This window comes from Mya arenaria, chromosome 6 (assembly GCF_026914265.1).
Source record: "Mya arenaria isolate MELC-2E11 chromosome 6, ASM2691426v1".
Lineage (NCBI taxonomy): Eukaryota > Metazoa > Mollusca > Bivalvia > Myida > Myidae > Mya > Mya arenaria.
In genome coordinates, this window is record NC_069127.1 from 7890911 (window position 1) to 7916712 (window position 25802).

A 25802-nucleotide genomic window follows, 5' to 3' on the forward strand; every position below is an offset into this window, starting at 1 on the left:
ACTACCTAAATTAGCTAAAATTATATATGTGACTGCATCTCTATAATTAGCCATTTATTCATTTACTTTATCATTGTTGTTTTGCTCGGTTTCTTTGCTTGTGCAGTCTTTTTCAGATATGGATCCGGAAGAAACCACCACGAGTACAGCTACTCTCACCAGCACCCTAGGGACTTCAAGATTACCCAAGCGTCCTCGGGCAGCGATGGGGTCGGACTCCTCCGTTGATGGAGAGCTCTCATATCTGGATCTTGACACTGGGAAAGTTCAATCGTCAAGAAACAAAGACTTTGTGATGTTACCCACTGAGGCCTATGACGCTATGATGGGCAAACTCACTGCCATGGAAAAAGGACTTGCTAAGCTAGACAAGCTAGAAAAACTTGACAAGATTGAATCGCAAATGTCTACACTGTCAGCCAAAGTAATTGACATCGATGAACGACTGAAGAAATCTGAAGGTACTACAGTTGAACTTACAAAATCTGTATCATTTCTCAGTGACAAATATGACCAAGTTATCCAAAACAACAACGTAGATTCTGCCAGAATATCGAAAACAGAAACTGATTTACAGCGAATGAAGGAAATAAATGAAGAACTTCGCCATACACTAAGTGACATGAGCATTATAAATAAATCCCTCAAGGAGGACTTGATTGACTTGAAATGCAGAAGCATGCGTGATAATCTCATCTTTACAAACATTCCTGAAAATGTTAAGCGCACTGCAGACGGTCGCAAGTTTGAAAACACTGAACACGAATTGAACGGGTTCCTTTCAGAACATCTGGGGATAAGAGATATTCAGTTTGAAAGAGTGCACAGACTGGCACCGCAAAAGAAAGGACATAATGGACCAAGACCAATTGTTGCCAAATTTAGTCTCTTCAAAGAGCGTGAACTTGTAAGGAAATCTTCGTACAAGTTGAAAGGGAAACAGTTTGGTATAAGGGAACAGTTTCCAGAAGAGGTCGAGGAGAAAAGGAGACAACTGTACCCCGTCCTGCGACAGTTGAAGCAGAACCACCAGAAGGCCACCCTTGTAAAGGACCGCATCTTTGTGAACGGAGTCCCAGTCCGACCCGACCAGCTGCCTGTACCAGAACTCCCGCGCCAGGAACAACACAGTACCCGCCTGTAGGATTGCCATGGTGACGACCCCTCGAATCAACAAAGACTATCATTTTCATGTTTAAATGTCTGTGGGCTCAAGCCTAAACTAGAAATTCCTGAATTGTGTTCATATTTGTCAAATTTTGATATTTTTGCCTGCACTGAAACGAAACTAGATAATTTTGATAAAATCAAGGTAGATAACTTTACATTTTTTGCCAAAAATAGAACTCAGAAAGTACATAAGAAATCTGGAGGAATCGGTGTTTTTATTAAAGATAGTATTCTGCCGAAATTCAAGTCTATTGATAATAATTGTGAATACATACAGTGGTTTAAGATAGAATGCTCTGCACTTAATACTGATGAAGATGTTTACTTTGGCATAGTCTATGTACCTCCAGATAATTCAAAATATTTCTCTAGAGAAATATATGAAGATTTTTATCAAGAAATTGAAACTTACAGTACCACATATAATAATGTTGTATTACTTGGAGATTTCAATGCACGAACAGGGTTACAATCCGATATTACTACTGTTGATAATTTCATTTTTGAGCAAGTTGACATTAATCCTAATGAAGTATTTGATGATAATATTTCACAGTTACTAATTGCTTCCAATATGTCTGTAAGCCGCTCTTCGAAAGACTTGGTTGTTAATAGATTAGGGTCTAACCTAGTGGAATTTTGCAAAAATAATGATTTTCTAATATTGAATGGAAGAGCTTTTTCTGACAAAGATGTCGGTAGATATACCTGCAAAAATGCATCTGTAGTAGATTACGTAGTTGTCTCAAAGCACTGTTTAAAACTGTTTGATTCATTTGAAATTTCTGAATTCTGTCCGTTGCTTTCAGACGTTCACTGTGCTGTTGTTTTTCAATGTAAATCAGCTAATGTTGAAGTAGTAATTGAGGAAAATGATACTGAGAGAGTAAGACGTTGGCAAAATGAAAAATGTAATGATTTTATAGCTAATTTAGATATCCAGGAATTAGATGAAATTAGAAATATATTGAACTCAACTGACACTACATTTGACAAAGAAAAGATAAACAATATTGTTTCAAAAATTGGTTCTGTTCTTACTGTATCTGCCAAAACTACTTTTGGTGTTAAAAAGATGACCTCTAAAAAGACACCCAAGAAGTACACAAAGAAGAAATGGTTTGATAATAATTGCTGTAATGCTCGTAGAGAATTCCATAGATGTAAAAGGATGTTTAAGTCTTGTAAAACAGATGCTAATAAGCAAAGTCTATTGAATTCAAGTAAATTATATAAGAAAACTATTAGAACTGCTGTTGTTAATTATAAACGTAAATTCAAAAAAGACATTAGAAATATGTATAGTAAATCACCTAAAGATTATTGGAAATATGTGAATAGTTTGAATGACAAGTCTAAAAGCTCATGTGTTAATGAAGAAATATTTCTTAACTTTTTTGAAAATTTGAACTCTGCAAACGATGATGTTATGGAAGACCCTATTGCAGATTTCCCAGATGTTACTGTTTTACATAGTCTTGACAATGACATTACTAGAGCTGAAGTTGCAAAAGCTGTCAAGAACCTTAAAAATGATAAAGCTTGTGGTTTAGACCAGATAGCTAATGAATATATTAAATCATCATGTGACATTTTTCTTGATATCTATGTTAATTTGTTCAATGTTGTTTTACAAACTGGTATCTTACCAGAATCCTGGCTTGTTGGTGTTATATTACCAATCTATAAAAATAAAGGGGACATGCAGTCTCCGGAAAATTATAGACCGATTACAATTTTGAGTTGTCTTGGCAAAGTGTTTACTGCTATACTGAATAATAGACTGACAAATTTCCTGGAAGAAAATGAATTACTGTTAAAAAACCAAGCTGGATTTCGAAAAAATCATAGCACTATTGATAATATATTTATATTGCACTTGTTATCAGAATATTGTAAACATAAGAAATCAAAATTGTTCTGTGCCTTTGTCGATTTTAGAAAAGCTTTCGACTCTGTATGGAGAGCTGGCCTCTGGGCAAAGTTGTTAAAGTATAATATTAATGGGAAAATGTTTAATGTAATAAAAAATATGTATAGCAACATAAAATCATGCTTGTTATTAAATAATACTACCACAAAATATTTCCAATGCTGTAACGGTGTTAGACAGGGTGAAAATCTATCACCGATACTATTTTCCTTGTTTTTAAATGACCTAGAAAACTATATGTTGAACAAAAGCACACCATGTATTGACATTACTGATGTTGACTTAGATATATACCTGAAATTAATAGTTCTATTGTATGCTGATGATACTGTAATATTTGCAAAATCTGAGCAAGAGTTGATATGTACATTAAAGAATTTTGATGACTATTGTAATATATGGAAACTAGATATTAATGTTCAAAAAACAAAAGTAATGGTGTTTGGAGATAAACCAAGACGAAATAGAAATATTATTGTAAATAATAAGCAGTTTGAGGTCGTAGATACATTTAAATACCTGGGTGTTACATTCTCTAAAAATAGACATTTAGTTAATTGTAAAAAGCATGTTGTAGAACAAGCTAGAAAAGCCTTATACTGTTTGTATGTTAAGATAAGAAATTTATGTTTGCCTATAGACTGTCAACTTAAACTATTTGACAATACTGTTGTACCAATATTACTTTATTCATGTGAAGTGTGGGGCTACGGTGATCTTAACCTTATAGAAAAAGTCCATACAGACTTTTTGAAGCATATTTTGAATGTTAAAAAAAGTACACCACATATTATGTTATACGGTGATCTTGGTCGATACCCATTAAGCATTATGTTAAAAAAACGCATAATAGGTTTTTGGTATAAACTAACTCATTACAATTACAATTTGTCATCTGTTTTGTATAAATACTTGTACAAAGATTTCTCTGTTAATGGCCATCAGTATGGATGGTTTAGCAATGTTAAATCGATACTTGATGCTTGTGGTCTGAGTTATATATGGCAAAGTCAATACTTTCCAGGATCTAAATATGCTTTGTTAAACTTAGTTGAAACTTCATTAAAAGACCAGTACAGACAGAACTGGAACAGTGATATTGTTAGTTCATCCAAATGTATTAATTATAGAATATATAAGTCTGAATTTAGGCTTGAAAATTGTTATATTAATGTACATGATAACCTCATGCAACCTCTTGTAGATTTCAGACTATGTAACAACCACCTGCCAATTGAAAAGGGTAGATGGCTTGGCATTGATAGAAATGATAGAAAATGTAATTTATGCACTTGTAATGAAATTGGCGATGAATTCCATTATCTTCTTCGTTGTCCTTATTTTATGAATGCTAGAAAAATGTACTTGCCTACTATAAATATGCAAAATGTGAATATACTTACATTCAAGAATATTATGTGTGAAAATGATCCTCATAAGATAGATAACCTTAGCAGATACCTAAAAATTGTTTGTAAAACTTTCAAAAACCCACCTGGCAATAATATCTAATATTGAATAGCTTACTAGTCATAATGATTAATACTGTACTTATGCTGTTTTGTTGTCTATGTACATGTAGTCTATGTTTATTTGTACTTAGTACACCTGTTTTGTTAGTTTAACTTCTAACCATACAGCCTGGTTACTTATAGAAACTGTTTTGTTATACAACACATGTTTAGATACATACATTGTATTGTATTATACATGTCACCTCAAAACACATACTTGTAATATATGTGATGAGAGTAAATAAAACTGAAACTGAAACTGGTATTGGAATTGATTTTGTGCTGATTATGCTCTGTGCTTTTCACCAGTGTCCGACGAAGTACGTACGCCGTCGAGTAGAGTCGGTTTCGATTCGAACGTTGTGCCATCTTTGCAGCGTTCTAATTCAATGAATAACTCAGATAAAACTAAAACAGTTATGCACATGTAAACCCATTACTGTTCTACAGGTAATGAAGTGAAATAAACAACTTTTTTATTTTCCAAAATCATATAATATTGTTGATAGAAATTCAGACAAATCACATATTACGCCAAAACAGACCGATTTTAACAGCCAATCAGAATCGAGCATGGACCAATCAAAAAAATTCTTGCTAAAGTAGGTCAGTGGGACACATTTTGCTATTTCTTTGTTATAAATAAGAGATATTTAGATTTCCGAAACATTCTTCAGTATCACTCTGATAGAAACATAACTATGTCTGGACGTGGCAAAGGAGGAAAGGGACTCGGAAAGGGAGGCGCGAAGCGTCATCGCAAAGTTTTGCGTGACAACATCCAGGGTATTACCAAGCCCGCTATCCGTCGTCTCGCTCGTCGTGGTGGTGTGAAGAGAATCTCCGGACTCATCTACGAGGAGACCCGTGGCGTCCTTAAGGTTTTCCTTGAGAACGTGATCCGCGATGCCGTGACATACACAGAGCACGCCAAGAGGAAGACCGTCACTGCCATGGACGTCGTCTACGCTCTGAAGAGACAGGGCAGGACTCTGTACGGATTCGGCGGTTAAACACTTGGTTTCAAGTACACAAACGGCCCTTTTTAGGGCCACACAATTTTTCATGAAAGATATTACTTACAATTGTCATCTTTTTCCCAAAACACTATTCATCCCGCACTCTAATTAAACTATTTTTGTCCCATATATTCAGGACATATCATAATAATGTACACAAATGCGTATAGACAAAGTCATTACCAACTAGTCCACTTAAAAAAAGCCTTAATTCAGTAATTCTTTTTTAAGGAAATGTTGTTTTTTTTCCAGTACGAATAGAGCACAGTGAAACATTGGTCTGCATAGTGTACATAGTATTTTCAAAACCAGAGTTCCTGCATAGATGGCCAACTTGCGTACTACTTTCTATTGTGAGGGAACATGCTATACGATTCAAATTTATAATACCAATACATTGAGCATTTTTCTTTCAAAAAAATGAACAACTATTTAATCATTCATAACGAATAAAAAGTTATTAGACAGCAAACACCGATTCTCGTTCAGAAAATATTGTCACTTCTTCGTTTTTATTCTCGCGCATGCGCATAAGCGACAGCCAATGAAAAAAAATCTTTAGAAAACGATAAAAAGTAGGTCAATCCGGTCGTCGCAATATAAATAGAAAACTTTTCAGTTTACCACTATTCTTTGCTCGTCACAGAAACAATCATGCCGACTAAAGGTATTGCATCTAAGGGATCCAAGAAGGCCGCCACCAAGGCAAAGACCGCCCGGTCTACTGACAAGAAACGCAAGAGGAGGAGGAGGGAGTCGTACGCTATCTACATCTACAAAGTACTGAAGCAGGTGCACCCCGACACTGGTGTTTCCAGCAAGGCCATGTCCATCATGAACAGCTTTGTCAACGACATCTTTGAGAGAATCGCTGCCGAGGCTTCAAGACTGGCCCATTACAACAAAAGGTCCACGATCACGTCCAGAGAAATCCAGACTGCCGTGCGGCTTCTGTTGCCCGGTGAACTTGCCAAGCACGCCGTGTCTGAGGGCACCAAGGCTGTGACCAAGTACACCAGCAGCAAGTAAACTCCTCGCCAAGGACTTACTCTTCAAACGGCCCTTTTTAGGGCCACCTACACTCTTTTGAAAGAATTTAACTTACTTGTCATCCCTATTCTTGCATGTAATTTCGAGTATTCCCCACCCCCTTAAGAAACGTTTCCAGCATTTACCTTACCTGGTCGAAAATATGGTTTTAGAACTCACACTCCCTATGGAAAGGCTATCTATTTCATAATTTTCACAATAGCAGATTACTTGTGTTCTAACAATGCAGAAATGCTATGTTTTGACAATGCAGAAATGCCATGTTTGAAATATCATTAATTTACACATGACATTAGTCCAGTCCTACGAAATATACATGTGTTAAGTTCTCTTACAGCCGGATAGCCTATCTATCTACTTTTTCGAGGTATACAAGGCCTGCATGGCATTGAAAAGGATAAAGCCCTACTTTTCTGTTTGCATAACCCGAACGAAACATCAACTTTGAGCCTATGTTTTGAACGAAGCAATTACCAAAATTTTAAGCTTTGATCATATTATTGTTACAATGATTATAAATCAGCATCTGTAAAGAAATAAATTTTAAATTTAGCCTATTTGTATTATAAATTGCAATTTTAAAACGCATAATCATTCAGTAAGAACGGAAAAAAGTCGAGCCTACGAATTTCCGTTAGCGGTGTTCTCATTGGTCAATATCTTTTTCAGAGCTAGGCTGTCATTGGGCGGTATTTCTCAGTGTAATTTTTCTGAAGTAGGTCAATCCTATTTTCGAGTATAAATCCAAAGGTTAGTGTGCGTGTATGCATTTCAGTATCTGTTGAACACACGACTGAACTGCTCATCATGTCTGGACGTGGTAAAGGAGGAAAATCCAAGGGAAAGGCAAAGAGCCGATCCAGCCGTGCCGGTCTTCAGTTCCCTGTTGGCCGTATCCACCGTCTTCTGCGCAAGGGCAACTACGCCGAACGAGTCGGAGCCGGTGCACCCGTGTACTTGGGTGCCGTCCTCGAGTACCTGGCCGCTGAGGTTCTGGAATTGGCAGGAAACGCTGCCAGAGACAACAAAAAGTCCAGGATCATCCCCCGACACTTGCAGCTGGCCATCCGCAACGACGAGGAATTGAACAAACTGCTCTCTGGCGTAACCATTGCCCAGGGTGGTGTTCTTCCCAACATCCAGGCTGTTCTTCTGCCCAAGAAGACCAAGCAATCCAGCGCCAAATAAGCGCCTCTTGGGTTACTTCACTAAACAAACGGCCCTTTTTAGGGCCACTCATATGCTTATGAAAGAACATTAACTTCTCAACTTGTCGCATTCCAGATTTCAAGGCACGTTAACACCCATTCTACGCAACATTATTGTTCTTTCCCCAGTCAATTCTGGCCTACGCATGCAGTACAGCACATAAGCGGACCCTAACCCCGACCCAACTTACACTACCTAAGACACATTTTCTCTTGTCGGTAAGTGCTCATTGCTGAAATATTTAGATTGAAAATATAATTAGGTTTTGTATAGATGATAAAATAATAAGCTTGAACAACGTGTAGGATGATTCTCGCCTGAAATTATAGCTAACATATTGTATTTGTTAAAAGTAAAAAAAATTGGGGTCCACCCTCGAAGTATTTTAATTATTAATGATTTTTCGTCGAAATTTTACAATAAGGGGTGTGTTCTTACCCTCTTTTGCTGACTTTTACTAAAAATACTCATACAGGCTATGAAATAGAACTCCGATTCCTTAATTTTACGAAAGTAAAACATATACTACGCCAAATAAAACAAAAAATGTTCAGATATCTATGTTACTCGTCGAGATATTCAGAAAAATAACACATATAGAAAACACAGAAATTGGTAAAACTCGCGCGCACCTGTGGTGCTCTCTTTCACGTCGCGCGCAGGAAAAAAGACTGCTGACCACTTTATATATAAAGACGGAATAAGCGTTTGGGCTCATTCTACTACTAATATCGCTACACAATGACTGAAACCGCTGCTGCTCCTGCTGTTGCTACCCGAAGGGAAGAAGACTGCCAAGCCAAAGAGCCAACCACACACCTAAGTACAATGAGATGATCTGTGCTGCTGTGGGTGCCTAAGGAGAGATCTGGATCATCCAGACAGGCCATCCTGAATACATCAGAGCCAACTACAAAGTCGGAGACAATGTACATCTTCAATGCCCACCTTAAGCTTGCGCTGAAGGCTGGAGTGAAGAATGGAAGCATCAAGCAGTCCAAGGGAACCGGGGCTTCGGGCTCTTTCAAGCTTGGGGAGGTCAAAAAGGTTGCCAAAAAGGCAGTTAAGCCTAAAGCCGCCAAACCAAAGAAGGCCAAGACCCCCAAGAAAGCCAAGCCAGCTAAGAAGTCAGCTGCTGCAAAGAAGCCCGTAGCCAAGAAGGCCGCCAAGAAACCAGCTGCTAAGAAGGTGAAGACCCCCAAGAAGGCTGCTGACAAGCCCAAAAAGGCTGCAACCAAGTCACCAAAGAAGGTGAAAGCATCCAAGCCAAAGAAGGCTAAGACACCAAAAAAGGCTGCCAAGAAGTAAACATCTAGGCACCTGTCTTTCTCAAACAAAAAGGTCCTTTTCAGGACCATTCATATCCTTATGAATGAACTGTTCTTATAAAATTGTCAAAATCCAGTGAGAACCTGTCCCTGATCTAAAAACTCACATAGATCCACACAGAAATAGTAAATTCACACACAGATACCTTTAAAATAAAGCAGTGGTTAAATAACTATATGAACATGTAAACATAGTATAACAATGATCCTTGTCCAGGGGTGTTGGCAGTGTTGTGCAATGCAGTTACACCGGTTGCATACAGAAAACAAACTTAGCATGGCTTTTACACACTCTATTATTAAAACAAGATCACAACGTACATAAAAAAAATCAATATATCTACAGGAAACAAAATTGACTAAAAAGTACCTCGATTTACTAACGGAAAACACATTTTATTGGCCATGTATATCAACTCACAAAAATGGGCTAGCCTTACTGCCTTCCGTTAGCTGCTAGCTGATTGGTCAGTAGCTGTTTGTAATAAGGATTTTCATTGGTGCAAAAGCTATCCGTTTTCGGCTTCAAGCTTGACACCTTATTCTCCACCAATGAAAACGCTGATACAGCATGTATATGAATGTGGATATTTGTGCCTCGATTCATAGTATCTTACTACTCTCAAAATGGCTAGAACAAAGCAGACCGCCCGTAAATCAACCGGAGGAAAGGCTCCTCGCAAGCAGCTGGCTACCAAGGCCGCTCGCAAGAGTGCACCAGCCACTGGTGGAGTGAAGAAACCTCACAGATACAGGCCCGGAACCGTCGCACTCCGTGAGATCAGACGGTACCAGAAGAGCACCGAGCTTCTCATCAGGAAACTGCCATTCCAGCGCCTGGTCCGTGAAATTGCTCAGGACTTCAAGACCGATCTGCGATTCCAGAGCTCTGCCGTACTTGCTCTTCAGGAGGCTAGCGAAGCTTACCTCGTTGGTCTTTTCGAGGACACAAACCTATGCGCCATCCACGCCAAGCGTGTCACGATCATGCCAAAGGACATCCAGCTCGCTCGCCGCATCCGTGGGGAACGTGCCTAGGCACCAGGCTTCTGCTACAGCTACGAACGGCCCTCTTTAGGGCCACAGAAAACATTCAGATAGAAATTTCTTGCCAAGTGTCCACCAAATACTTAAATTAGCCCCCACCACCCAAAGCCAGTTTTTGGAAAGAGCATTTTGGTCAGTGGTGTAAATAAAGTTTATCATTTCGTAGTAAAGCACCCCACATTTCTGTGTTTCACACTCAGAATACCCTACAACAACTAAATCTATTAAAACAACTTATCTGCTGCTACATTTCAACACAATATCATTACAGCTTGAAAACAGCTGTGAGAAAACCATTGTCATCAGTGAGTATATTTTTAAAAGTTGTTGGCGATTGAGGTTTCATTATGAGGAAATGTGACAGAACCATTGTTGTTGTTGTTGAGCTTATAAAGGTCTGCCCGCGCTCTATAATGGATGCATTATGGCTTGACCCCGTCACATCCCCAAGTGTGTCTTAAACAGAATTTCGAAGCCAAAGGGGAAGTTTGATTCCCATCGGTTGACGGGATATTCGTCAAAGGAGTAATTTTGTACCCAAAGTGCCGCGAAAACTGCGATGAATGACATCTACAGTGGTCCCATAGCTCTGACTATTGGATATGGTTTCATTTTTCTAGTCTTAACATCAGTTGTAATTATTATGAATCTGACAGTACCCCCGTGCGGGCCTCTGTAGACACTGTACATAATAGCCACGGTGTTAAATTATTAGATTTGTGTAAATCCTCATCTATGCGCATTGTTAATGGTAGAGTAGGCCAGTCAAATAATTATACATATTTTTCCTACAATGGATGTTCCGTTATAGATTATTTATTGATGCATGAGCGACATTTTTCAATGATTAGTGACTTCAATATTTGTGCATTCAATCAATGGAGTGACCACTCTCCCTTGCAATTTAAGCTATTATGTAATTATGTCACTCATGATGATCAAGAAAGATCAGATCCATATATGGAGTAATGATTATAGAGAACAGTTTCGCACGGGCATTATTGGCTGTTTGCCACGATTCAATAACATTGTTAATAATATTGATAACACTAGACAATCTGTAAATGACGCTGTTAATGAATTTACGAATGTTATACGTTCTGTTGCTGACCCTTTATTCTCAAAATGTCATAATGTCAATAATAAAGCATATTTCCATGTGGACACATGTATTAAAAATATCGATTTGTTTGACGCTGAATGTATTGAAGCGCATAACGTGTATTTACAGAACAGAACAGAATAGAAAGATGATTTATTTGGATTTAAACATATTATCTGTAAATATACTTAAAACAAAACTTATGGTTTTTCGTAAAAGGGGAGTGCTATTGCCATCAGAACATTGGACCTACAATGGCCAGTCTATAGAAGTTGTGAATGATTTTAATTACTTAGTAACTGTTTTCAACTATACTGGTAATTATGCTTTAAACCAAGAACATTTAACTGGTAAAGCTTTAAAAGCACTAAATGTATTATTATGTAAATGTAGGGAATATGACCTGAAACCAAAGATTCTATGTCAACTATTTGATGCTTTTGTAGCTCCTGTTCTAAATTATGCTTCGGAAATATGGGGTTATACCAAGTCTAAAGAAATTGAAAGAATTCATTTAAAATTTTGTAAACGTCTATTAAATGTTAGAAACAATACATGTACAGCAAGTGTTTACGGTGAGCTTGACGGATATCCTCTTTATGTACATAAATTTGTTAGAATTATACAATATTGGCTTAAGGTTGTAAGAAGTGATAATATCATAATGCGCACTGTATATAGGTATGCATTATCAGACTGTGTAATAGGAAAGAATAATTGGGTATCAAATGTTAGAAAGCTTTTGAGCGAGTTTGGCTTTGGATATGTATTTGATAATGCCAGTGTACCAAATGAAAAGTATTTTTTTGTGTGAGTTAAAAACTAGAATAATTGATTGTTTTAGGCAAGAGTGGTATCGCTCTCTTGATAGCCCAGTCTTGTTTTTGTATAAATACTTTAAAACCACTTTTGGTTATGAACATTATTTAGACATTTTACCTAAAAGCTTACGCCTATTCTTTTGTAGACTTAGACTTTCTGTTCACCCTTTAAGAATTCAAACGGGTAGATATAACCGTAATCGAATTCAACGTGATGAAAGATGTTGTTTATGTTGTAATAGAAGAGATATAGAAGACGAGTTCCATTTTATTTTTATTTGTCCATGTTTTAATCTTATTAGAAAGAAATACATCAAACGTAATTATTATATACGTCCGTCTGTACTAAAATTTATTGAACTGTTAAATTCAACAAATAGACAAGAACTTATAAAACTATCTTTATTTGTCAAAGAAGCGTTATGTATAAGACGAACAACTCTTAATATTGAATTATAACAATGATTCATTTTTTGTTATATTTTTGACTTTTGTTCATCCTCACCTAATTTGAATATGTCCATACATCTGTATTCTAATTTACTCATTATTGTATTACCTGTGTTCTCACCATGTGTTCAATCATTATATGTATATGGTTAAGAAGATGATGTACTTTGTACAAGTCTTAATAAATTATCTGTTCTGTTCTGTAAATTTGATATTGCATTGTATCTTCAAATAACATTTCCGTGTAAGAATGTTGTTTTTTTCATGACAGAACCAAAATGTGTCTTATATTTATATATGTTAGGTATTGAATAAAAAGTTCATGAGGTATTTTGTTTCATGTGCATGCATTTGGTCATGTTCCGTTTTTCTAAAATAGTAAATACTACAGTAACATTCAGAGGTTATATTACATACTAAAATATAATATAATTCAAAGTTCCGCTTATAAATCCTGTATTTTAGGCATTTGCTTTAGCTTTTATTGCAACCCTTTAAGCTCGTTTCACTCCCAACCATGGCATCCGGGGAGATTACTACTTCTGACAATTACAACAACTAGTTGACTTCAACCTGGCCTTTAGATGCGAATTTCTTAAAAACTTAAATATATCAAAAAGAAAATAATACCTATCCAGAAAACCTTTACGCATATCCAAATCTACTTTAACTTCAAGGTAAATAATAATATTAAATATTTTGGGATCCCCGCTGCGAGACTAACGCTCCTCCACGCATTTAGGTCACAGAACACTAATTCTGATCAATAATGAAATCTCCCTTCAGTATAGTTTGTGTCTGTGAAATTAGTTTTGCCGTCATTCCATCCCTGTTTCAGTGCTAAAGTCCTCGGGAAATTATTCTTTCAACTTCGGCAATTATCAAATCAACCGAAAGTCATGGTCAACCATGTATGATTTTATAAATAAATGTATTAATTGTATCGATTATAACTGATGTGATTATTCGTGCGTAAATAAGGAGGTTTTGTCGCAGATCATTTTGTATTGAATTTGGTAATTCGACGCTCAGACGAATTTTAGTTTTCCTAACAACAACTTCACGTCTCTACGGTTGACATAATCCTTTTGTAACCAACATTTTATAAGAAATTTAATTTATTTTTATTTATTCAAATTAATACTAATTGTCAACTCTTTCATATTAAATAACACACATAGGAATATTATTATCTCCGAAGGGGGGTAACGTTGTATGAAAATGTAAATTGGTTGCCAAGCCAAAGTAACGTAGTCACAACTTTAAAAAAACTTATGACAACGTCAGTAGTAGCGTTCCTACAACGTTGTCACATTATGTAATGTGTTTACTGGAAACTATTGTGCAGTCGAATTACTACAATATTCCTTATGACAATGTGTTAGATCATACCTGACAACGTGTTATATTATATTTCTATAGTCCATCATATTTTTAATTCCATTTACCAAAAATCTTTTGAGTGACATTATGTGCATCTTTATTTACACGCACTGGGTCGGTCATTGCCGTTGTTATGATTGGGGAGGCTTTCATCCTAGTAAACATTTAAACACTTATATTCAGCTTCCGATTCGGATGAAATGGCTTATTACTACTCGAGTGAGTCAATGTCTCATGATTATTTCATTTTCTTAGGATAAAGGTGGTTTTGCTCTAAGATACACATTTACTACAACCGCTTACAAACGGCTGAAATCATTCCATGATAATGGGTTTCTTAACAATGTAATACCTTGCCAATCTTAATATCAATTGGGTTTTACCTCATTCGCCGTTAGGGCATCTCATTTGTCAATTATTTAAAGCAATCATTCCACTGCATTTCATCACAAGCCACGTTTAAACAAATGATATTTGTGTAGCCATTCTCAGAAATAATTTGGCGTGGGCGATTCCCAAGCCAAAGTTCAAAGTTTTTATTAATTCGTACAGTATTTCGAGGATTTCAAAGTTATTCCTTTATTACTTTCTTACATCTGTACTTCATATGTGATATAGACTAGTGTTTTCGGGGCGGCAACCTTATTGACGGGTGTTATTTCGTGTGCAAAGGTGAACATATTTCACGGTTCTTCATCACAGCTGCGCTCCCGCACGCTCTCGCTGATCCAGTGTGATTCAGCTAGCATAACTGACTTAGTGAACACGTGATTGTTTGTTTGAAATATCCCTAAAGTGAGAGTGTCGCAGACACTTTACAGACAATTATGTTCAGTGAACACCAGATACCCGGTTGACATTCATTGGTCAAATGCGAGAGTTGACGAACTCAGTATGCTGCTGCTTGAAAAACACTGCAAGACCAGCCACCGGCGGATGAAAGGCTTCCGGTCACTTGAATGCTAGCAGCAGACTTTTGCTCCGGACGGTTTTCACTTGTCAGATGCCGGCCAGCTACGCTTTGTTAGTAATATCAGAGGTCACCGCCCTCAGGAAGTCTATTTGTAATTGAATGCGGGATACGAACCATGCATTATTTTACAATTACCTTGCTTACATTTTGTCAAATGATAATCATAATTTGTCTCAACCGGTTTTAGCTCAGTCACCGTTCCAATTGCTACCTGGATTCTGCTACATACAGTACTGTTAAGACCAAACTTTACACTCTTGTTCACTAGGAGTGCACTCGTAGTGAACAATTTGTGCACTATGGATAAACTAATGTAGTCTATAGTCTATTAGATAAGTCATTATTGATTTTCCTGGTCCACTCAGATAAGCCTTACTATATTGATTTAATTTTACTGATAAGATCATTTCCTCAAGCAGTTACAGTTTACTGATGACTTTATGATGTTAATCAATTTAATGGGCCAGTAACTAAAGACAAGGGGTTTCTACCCGTCATTTACTGATTATATTTGACAATTTTGTAAGGCTTAAGTTTCTTCACATACTAACTAATCACTTACAGTTTCGCTTCAACCCTACCATTTAAATGTTTGCATATGACTTCTTTTTCGTGCGCTACTTTATAGTTTTGTAGCAAATTTGGGCCGAGCGATACATTGTATGTTACACTATCCAATCATTTTAAATAATCATTAGTGCAAATTATTTGGCAAAGTAGCCAAAGAGGAAAATCTTATATATATCCATTTGAAAGTAAGCCCCGGCACGTTACAGTTTTATATTCTATTGTTTCCGGAGTAATGGACAACCTGGTTTCACTATGTATGGAAATAATAACAACACATGTTTGAATTGAAATAAGGGCATTTATTCTAGAATGCCGTTTTTAAGTTATTTTTCCATATCTGGACAGCTAATAAACCGCCATGAAAACAACGTAAGAACAAATATAAAAAATATATATATTTAATCAAAAAGTGAGGTGAGCCAATGTCTTACGTTGTAGGAAAGGAGGGGAGGAGAGGAGGAGGAGGAGGAGGAGGAGGAGGAGGAGGTGGTTTTCCAAATTTGTTAGCGTGGCTCCGCTTTAATCTCAACGACGAGTAATGGAATAAGAGTGCCTTGATTGGCTGATATAAGACACGTGGTTTAAAGTTTTGGTCATATGATTTAAGACGATAAGACAATTGGCTCTGACGTCATTGGTCTAAATATACATCTTATTAATAGCAAAAAAGACATAAATACTTTTATATGATTATAAAATTGATATACAGTTCTGCTTGTTATAACAACCTGTGCCTGTCATAATCGCATATGGTCAGTTTTCGTGCTTAGTCTGGCTCTTTTCTTTTACTGGCCATGGTAGGCTCATGTATGGCTTATGATGATTTTAATTTTAAAATAATTAATTACCCTTCTTTAGATGGAGATGTTCCTAGTTCGCCATCATATGGTGTTTTTATTGCACAGTTGATAAGATTTGCTACAATATGTACAGATATAAAACAAATCAGCTCTCGTAGTAAACTTATGACAGAAAAACAGGGTTTTAGATATATTAAATGAAGGAAAACTTTCTCAAATTTGTTAATGGTCAATATAATCTCATATCAAAGTACAATAGTAGCCTTAAATCGCTGATTGCTAATAGTATTGCTCATCCCGATTTTTATGGTGATGTTTTAAAGAAAATTCGTTATTCGATTATGTGGTAGCATGACGTATTACATTTGACTCTAATCACATAGATATTAGTACAACGTCTGGAATAACAGTTCATTTATGTAATTTATTTGCATATTACTCATTAAATATTACTTCCAGTAATTTATATTATTCAAATATGAATATCATTTCATCAATTATTTCATTCTCAGAAATAAACATTAAATATCAAAGTCAAGCCAAAAATACAATGTAATCCCATTACATTACTATGCATACAGCTTAGGAGTTCCGCTTATTTAGTAAACCTAAATAATAAATATGCACCTTGACTCAATAAAATTCCTTGCCTGAACTCCTGATGTAAGAAAAACACAATGTTTTATACATCAAATCGAGTTCCGCTAAAATTAACGTAAATTGGCGGAAATTAGCGTGAAACTGCAAGATTTTAGAATGAAAGAACGTGAGGCTGCGAAAAATGGAGGAATTTAATAGCGGAATTCCGCAAGTCACGGCAGAACTATCTGGCAGAATTTGCTAAATTAAGTAAAACATGCATGGATTTTTGGCCTGCAATCAATTAACAAGACATTTATACATCAATTACCTGTTTAAAGGCATATCTTCACAAGATGAAAATATAAAAAAAACTCATCAAATAGTAAGTTGACAGCTAAAATAATATCATCTATACATGTATCGTCTGAAGTAAACAAACAATACGTCAAGACATGAAGTGGTGGTGCAACAGCAAATAGCACGAGATAAAGATGGCGGATATTATGAAACAATACGAAAACTTTGTCAGAATTTACAACTATAATGGAACAATTACTTAAAGACAGTTAACAATGGATTTATATAATAACATCACGGAGGTCAGTTAAACATATAGTAATAGCGGTCTGTATATAAAATCACAAATAATTATAATAATTAGTAAAATGGTATTACCGTAAACATTCTGATTCAGAAAAAGTCTTTACTCACATTACCCCCCGCCTTATAAATTTTGTGTCCTCACAAAAGAATATCAGATAAAATATAACAAATACCTTAACAAAAACAACTATTTAACATCAAGTATGATGGACGAAAGCACAAATATACTGATTAAACTAAATAACTATATATATATGGTTTTAAAACATGTAGTGTTTGTTGTATCTCTGGTAGTTGGGGGTTGTAGGGCTTGTAGTTACTGTTGTTAAATTTCCTGGCATTATTCCTGTGAAAGTTATTTTGGTGGTTGTTATTGCTTTTCTTGTTTTCGATAATGTTTTTCAAAGTTTTTAGTTTTTCAAGAACAGCCTCTAGAGCTAGACCCATGGTCTTGATATCATTTTGAAGCATTTCCATGCCCTCTTTCACTGCTGCACAGGTATGGCAGACATCATTAGATGGAATCTTGGCAGGGACATCGGAAACGACTGAAGATGAGTCGCTTGAAAAAGATGGACTTGACGATGACGACGATGAAGGAGATGTAGAGGGGGGAGGAGGGGGAGTGGGCATCTTCTTTTATGGAACCAGGTTGCACAATCTGGTGTCCGTGAGTGGGGATGAATGGGGTGATCGAAGTGCAGTGGCTGAGAAAAGGCCCTGACGGATGGATAAAGAAATTGATGGGGATGGGATACTCACATCTCCCAACATATTTTGGGATGACGCTTTCCAAAGGCTCATCAATATCGATGCCCGCTAAGTTAGCGGCACTGGACAAAATGTCCACAGATTGATTAGAGTTGGCTTCTTCCTAGAATGAGATATGTCTTGACTTTCCTCCTTTGACAGCCTGACAACTTCGCAATCACTAATCAAATAATGCTTTAGATTTTGAAGCAATGAATGTTCTATATTGACTGCACCTTTGGATCAACATGTTTTTCCAATTCATTCTTGCATATTACATAACTAAGCTTTCAGTCCTTTGATTTTATGAAGATTTTGCTAATTCATGTTATCTTTAAAACCTTTTTTGGCGAACACGTTTTTGGCTAACTCAGAGTGTTTTGGCATGTTACTTCATTTTCTTCAAATATTTTACATTTTCAAATCATTTGGTAGGACAATTCGCTAATACATGTCGCTTTTATTTTTAATAATGTTTTCCTTATTTGTTCCCAGTTTTAGTACAATGATGCCTTTTATTATGAAACTCTATGATCACACAGTTTTAAACCTTTTATTTTATAAGGCAGACTGTGTGTGGTGTTTATAGTTTCAAACAATAACTGAATCGTATCTTTGAAAAGTTTTTGCATTAGATGCTCTGAATTGTATTCCTCCGTCTCCAGATAGCCAACTCTATCTGAAGTACTTGGGGTTTACCTATAAGTTAATTATTATTTGTTTTATTGTTTCCTCAAGTTAATGCATAGTTTAATAAGATTTACCTTTTGCGTTTTATCTGTATAAAGAATTGTTGGGTTAAGAGTGAGGTTTGTACACATAAACTGGTTTAAACCCCTAGTAAATTTATATTTTACCGACCGTCCAAGGCGGTACCTAACAATCCTTGATAAACATACCTAGTTTTTTATATATAGTATGTACATGCACTGTGCTGTTTGTGGAGTTTTGTGCTGTTCTTCCATGTTTCTTGCTTGTGATTTTATGTTATATGTCTTTGGTGTTTACCCAGTGCCATTAAACCGGGTTTATGTTTAGACTTTTTGCTACTGAGCTTGTTTCTGTAGCTTTTCGCATAAATATTACTTTCCATGTGCTGCTTTAACCTGTTTCGCATGGTAACGTATCCAAGCCTGTTTATGCTCGCACATGGCATAGTTGAACATAATTCCAAAACCTGCTAGTAAAGACATTTGGGAAAATCGCTTTCTCGATTTTGCCTCGCTTTTGCCTTCCTTTCCTTTGTAATCATCCCCTAAATACACATTGCAACTAGACAAAACCTCAAACATTACCTTCCGCATTCCTCCGTTTTCTGCCGTTTACACAGCCTAATTTCCATTTGAAACCGCCCAAATCATAAAATAGGCGGAAATTGTGTGCGACATTGCCTCCCGTCGGCTGGGTCTTCACGCAGCCGTCATGTATCACAATTCACACTATCGCATGCTCCGACAATCTGTCCTCGTTCCGTTTGATCGTCTACATACGGAGCTTTGGTTAATGACATGCACTTCTTTTAAACTAGCCATGCCCAATTCTTTCGAGCCCCACCCCGCATCAACCTTTCCGATTCCTCTATTAAGTTAAGTCAAGACGGTTCCCACAAACATTACCAGTGCCACAACTCCAGCTGCAACATCCCTCACACCTGCGTTTTTGTAAGAACAAGCAACAGCAAAACTCCTGCAGATAAGTCCCCTCCTTCCATTCAAAAACAAAACAAAAATTTGCTCCCCTGACACTCCCATCAAAATTTATGCTCTCGCACATTCCTATTAGGTTTTTATTTTTTATTTACTTTATACTTTATAATCAAGGGGTTTCTGCATGTTTTGAAACTTGTATACCATGGTCCTCTTCTGCCAACGTCATTTCCCAGCCTGAAATCTTGATTTGGCCATAAAGACAATGTCAAAAACAAATTACAAAAGGAGAAAGATACTGGTCGTGTCAAGAGACCCTTTGTCTCCCCTTCTTTTCAAAATGTGCGCATTAGCCCCATTGGTTCGGTTCCCCAAAAGACTCCATGTCAATTCAGGTTGGTTCATCATTTGTGGTACTCAAACAATGGTTAAGTTAACGACTTTATTGATACAGATTTGTGAATCGACAGTTACAGTTCTTTACATGAAGTAGTTCTCATTTACTGGAACTGGGTCAAGGTACACTTTTCAGTAAGACGGACATTGATTTCGCTTTTCACCTTATTCATACTACTGATCAACATCTTTTTGGACTAAAATGTAACGACAAATACAACTTTGATACAGGCCTCCCCATGCATTTGTCATCATTATGCGCAATTTTAGAACTATATCGTTCTGCTCTCCACCACATTGCTAACACTGTGCTCCATATTCGCCTCAAGATTCATACTCTCGATGATTTGTTTAAACAAGAGGGCCCTGAAGGCCCTGAATCGCTCACCTGATCCAATAAAGATCATCAACAATAACATTCTGATCAAGTTCCATGAACATATGGTCATAAATGTGGCCTCTAGAGTGTTAAAATACTTTTCCTATTATTTTACCTGGTGACCTAGTTTTTGACCGCACATGACCCAAACTTGGCCTAGAGCTAATCAATATAAACATTCTGACTCATGGACATACAGTCATAAATGTGACATCTACAAGCTTTTCTTATGATTTGACCTAATGACCTAGATTTTGACCGCACATGACCCAGATTTAAACTTGACTTAGAGATTATTAATATAAACATTGATTCTGACCAACTTTCATAAAGAAACATTTATAGATGTGACCTCTAGAGTGTTAACAAGCTTTTCCTAAAATTTGACCTGATGACCTAGTTTTTGACCGCATATGATCCAGATTCGAACTTGGCCTAGAGCAAATCAATATAAACATTTTGACTAAGTTTCATGAACATACAGTCATAAATGTCACCTCTAGAGTGCTAACAAGCTTTTCCTATGATTTGACCTAATGACCTAGTTTTTGACCACAATTGACCTAGATTTAAACTTGACTTAAAGATTACTAATATAAACATTCTGAACATATGTCATTAAGATACAGTTATAAATGTGTCCTCTAGAGTGTTATCAAGCTTTTTCTTAAATTTGACCTGGTGACCTAGTTTTTGGCTGCACATAACCCAGATTCGAACTTGGCCTAAAGATAATCAAAATAAACAGTATGACCAAGATTCCCGATGATACAGTCGTAAATGTGACCTCTAGAGTGCTAACAAGCTTTTCCAATTATTTGACCTTATGACCTAGTTTTTGACCGCACATGAGCCAGTTTTAAACTTGACTTAGAGATAATTACTGTTAACATTCTGACCAACTTTCATGAAGAAACCTTTATAAATGTGACCTCTATAGTGTTAACAAGCGTTTCCTTTAATTTGACCTAGTCACCTAGTTTTTGACCGCACATGACCCAGATTCGAACTTGGCCTACAGCTTATTAATATAAACATTCTGACTAAGTTTCATGAACATACAGTCATAAATGTGAGCTCTAGAGTGCTAACAAGCTTTTCCTATGATTTGACCTGGCGACCTAGTTTTTGACCGCACATGACCCAGATTTAAGATTGATTTAAAGATTATAAATATAAACATTCTGACCAACTTTCATGAAGATACAGTCATAAATGAGACCTCTAGAGTGTTAACAAGATTTTCCTTCAATTTGACCTGGTGACCAAGTTTTTGACTGCACATGACCCAGAATCGAACTTGACCTAGAGAGTATTAATATTAACATTCTGACCAAATTTCCTGAAGAAACAGTCATAAGTGTGACCTCTATAGTGTTAAAAAGCTTTTCCTTTAATTTGACCTGGTGACCTAGTTTTTAACCCCAGATGGCCCAATATCGAACTCATCCAAGATTTTATTGAGGGTAACATTCTGACCAAGTTTCATTAAGATAGTTCCCAAATTGTGACCTCTAGAGTGTTAACAGTCAAATTGTTGACGACGGACACAGGGCGATCACAATAGCTCACCTTGAGCACTTCGTGCTCAGGTGAGCTAAAATGGCATCATATCTCTTATTCCCCTTACGCCAAACGAACTAAAATAAATACTTACAATTTTGTTCACGCTCATTGAGGTTCTAATAAAACAAAACAAAAAGGAAAAGTCACTAACATCATGACTTTTATTGGTTTAGAACTAAATAATATGCTAATTATATGCTAAAGAAGGCTTGGTTGCATTGATATATATCATGACAAAAGTTAATACAGCTACTTTCCTTCCTCGGCTTCTATTTTTCACAAAATAACTCTCAGAGTTGCAATCGCTACTGTTTTGCTGAATGTCTATTTCCAGGCCGTTGTTTCTGACTGCCTGTCTGATCTCACCAAGAACGTTTCCAAGCCTCTTCATAGGATCACCCTAGCTGTCACCCTGCGTTAAGATCCCTTGCTTGGCAACTATCTGTGAACCGATGCATCTGGATCCCTCGGCGACGGGGCATTTTTTCCAGTCTTATTGGTTTAATGGTACTTGGTCCACTCATTGGCAGCCCTGCGACATAACTTTCAAAGAACTACTCCCAATAGTTTTGTTTCGCGAAATTTGGAGTCCAAAACTGACCAAGCAGTGTATAACACTTCATACTGATAATGCTGCTGTTGTACATATCATTAAAAAGCAAACCTGGAAAAATGCCACAGTAATGACTCTTGTTCGCTGTTTGGTCTTGGCCAGCATGTCATTCAACATTCTTTTACGACCAGAAAACATATCTGGCATATGCAATCACTTACCCGATCTTCTCTCACTCGTATATCGAGAAATTTCGCATAAAATGGACAGTCAACCCGTCGTAGTTCCAGGGCACTTGAATCAGGCTGTGTATCAACTTATAGACTTTTCCTTGGTATCTTCCCCGAAAGCCAGCTACTTAAATGCTTTAAATCATAAACTCGCTATATATGAGTTAGCCATGGAACACCCAGATACTTGTGAAAGATGCGGAAGAGGCACAAAGTTATTACAGCTGAAGATGAGATTGAAGTCAGGCCGGAAGAAGTAAAAGGTGGAGTAGAACCGCCTTAAAAAGATTCACAAAGAGATAGAAATAACATTGGAGAAAAAAAATGTCCGTGAAGAAGTACCAAGAGATATTACACATGTTCAGGAACACTGGAGGTGCTGAAACAAGAGAAGTCATAACTTAAGTTATGCCAAGTATTATAGGTCTCATTTATTTATTATTATATATTGTACATTTTCAGTGTGTCGACTATTCGACTATGACTACGAATATTTGACTATTAGATTGTTAGATTACTCCGTTATTCAGTTATATGAAGTGTACAGCGTATACCGTGTATTGATGTACGCATTGATTGGACAATAAATATATATGTGACTTTTCCCCTTATAAGTTTCAATATATACATGTAAGTGAGGCGGGCCAACAAAGGTTATAGATATGTCTGAATATTCTATAAACCAAAGTGTGGATAAAATTAATCATATTAAATCTGTTATTCACAAAAATAATGATTGCCCACAATGGGGCACTATAGATAGTTCCCCAAAATATCTTGTGTATCGTGTATATAAAACGGAAAATTGTTTGGAATATTCCTTAGATATATTGCCTATTAATTTAAGGAACTTGTTCTGTTTATTTAGATTTATGAATCATTTCATGCATATAGAAAAGGGACGCCACATTGCACGTAATCATAGACTCTGTACTCTCTGTTGTAAAAATAGTATTGATAATAAGTGTGTGTGTGTGTGATCATTTAATTAAAGAAAGGAAAAAACTTTTAATACACTAAAATACTATTACAACTATTCTATTTTTTCAAACCTAAAAATCTTATGAACTGTAAAAATAAAAGTATACTTGAAGTTGTATGTAGATATAGGTGTGTTGTTATGATCTCAAATAGTTTTTCATGTGTTGACATTGACAGTTTCATTATTGCTTGAACCTGAACCTGTTGTTATCACATGCATATACCTTGATATGAATAAAAGTCCAAAGTTCAAATATTTTAATCCTTGTTAAAATCAAAGTTCACTAGGCCTCTTACAATTTTATCAGTACCACTTTAATTTTAAGTGTGTTATCTGCATTCCCCACTGCAGTTGAACTACCATGAAAACTACCGAGACATATACACTTAGGAAGTTTATTTAATAAATACAATAGCGGGGAAATAAAATACAAATATAGTTTGTATTCCTTTTGAATCACATATGTGGCTTGTTTTTTTGTTCACGTTGTTTGATATCTCGTTGAACTATACATGTATTGTATAGTTAAATAATGCATCGGAAATGAAAATCATTCTAGTAAATTAGTTTTTGGAAGGTAGTGGATTGTAAACTAGATAAAATAATTTCAATTTTATATCGAACTATGTATAATTTACATGATAAAGGAAAGCCAAAACTAATGCAAACATATTACATTGGTTCAAGTATTGGAGTACGCAGAGTATACCTAATTTTAAGTATTTAAAGAACAATGTGATAGTCATTGTATGATCAGTACGTCCAAATTGGAGTAGCACTGTTTATGATTCCTAAAAATGTTTGACACATAGAATTGACAAAATATTTTTAATAAATATTTCAAGAAATCTGAGATATTCGCACAGATGTTCATTTTAATTTTAACTGAACATAACTGGTTACCAAAAAAAAAACATTTTGCAACAACATTTGGAAACATTTTAGATCAGATGGGGACACGAAAGAACCATGACGCGATTTTTATTAATTGATTTACAGGATTTTTTTCCAGACCTTGGGGTCTCTGAAATTGGCCAGTCGATGAAAAAATAAAAATAAAAAATATAAAAAAATCTTCAGTTTGAATTTGAACTGAATAAAAAGAGCACATTTAACACTCTACTACAAACAGAGCATATAAAGCCCATCAATCACAGGTGTTTTGAGCCACAAATAGCAATTTGTTAATTTGTTTGTTTGAATGATGGTTAACGTTGCGTTGAAGGCTTTCAACAATAGTTCTGTCATATTGCGGGGTTAGTTAATAACATTTGCCTGGGCAGGCCAGGCTTAGCCATTCTATTCGGTTAACATCCGAAAGAAATATAGAATAACTGATAGCTCTTTTTTACAAAAAAAATGGTTTTGGCTTATCTAAGGCATATCAAAACCATTCCCCTGCTGCGTCATTGGCATTCAGAATGTCACGTGATATGCAATGTTCGTAATGACGTTAATTGGGTGCGCTAAATTTATATTTACCTTCGGTTCCGTTTCATTTTGTTATTGTGATAAATGCATTTTTTATCATTTAAGGGGTTAAAAAGGGTCAAAAAGGTTAAGAAAAGTCATTTTAATATGCATAGAAATAATCATGTTTACATCACTAAAACATAATGAGACTTAAAAGAGCTGAATTTCTGAAATAACAGTTTATTATGTAATCGATTAAAAGTGATTCAACTCATTTATTTTATGGAACAAATCAAATGTGAGATGAATGGGACATGTTCTTAGAAAAAAAGG

The 25802-nt window shown here is 36.1% G+C and overlaps 4 protein-coding genes across 4 annotated transcripts; all 4 read left to right on the plus strand.

Annotated features, from left to right (window-relative positions):
- The first annotated feature begins 5305 nt into the window (after positions 1-5305).
- On the plus strand, positions 5306-5639 carry LOC128237479 (histone H4). The gene has a single exon (XM_052953052.1). The coding sequence runs from the start codon at positions 5319-5321 to the stop codon at positions 5628-5630; it is 312 nt and encodes a 103-aa protein (XP_052809012.1). The 5' UTR covers positions 5306-5318; the 3' UTR covers positions 5631-5639.
- Positions 5640-6272: 633 nt separating this feature from the next.
- On the plus strand, positions 6273-6665 carry LOC128237480 (histone H2B). The gene has a single exon (XM_052953053.1). It carries the CDS (start codon positions 6291-6293, stop codon positions 6663-6665), a length of 375 nt encoding a protein of 124 aa, XP_052809013.1. The 5' UTR covers positions 6273-6290.
- Positions 6666-7475: 810 nt separating this feature from the next.
- Positions 7476-7877, plus strand: LOC128237477 (histone H2A-like). Its single transcript, XM_052953051.1, has one exon. It carries the CDS (start codon positions 7494-7496, stop codon positions 7872-7874), a length of 381 nt encoding a protein of 126 aa, XP_052809011.1. The 5' UTR covers positions 7476-7493; the 3' UTR covers positions 7875-7877.
- Positions 7878-8455: 578 nt separating this feature from the next.
- Positions 8456-10266, plus strand: LOC128237066 (histone H1-like). The gene is given in 5 exon segments (XM_052952254.1): positions 8456-8510; positions 8678-8708; positions 8710-8751; positions 8753-9199; positions 9859-10266. Coding segments are annotated over 5 exon segments (978 nt in total). The 3' UTR covers positions 10262-10266.
- Positions 10267-25802: the final 15536 nt, after the last annotated feature.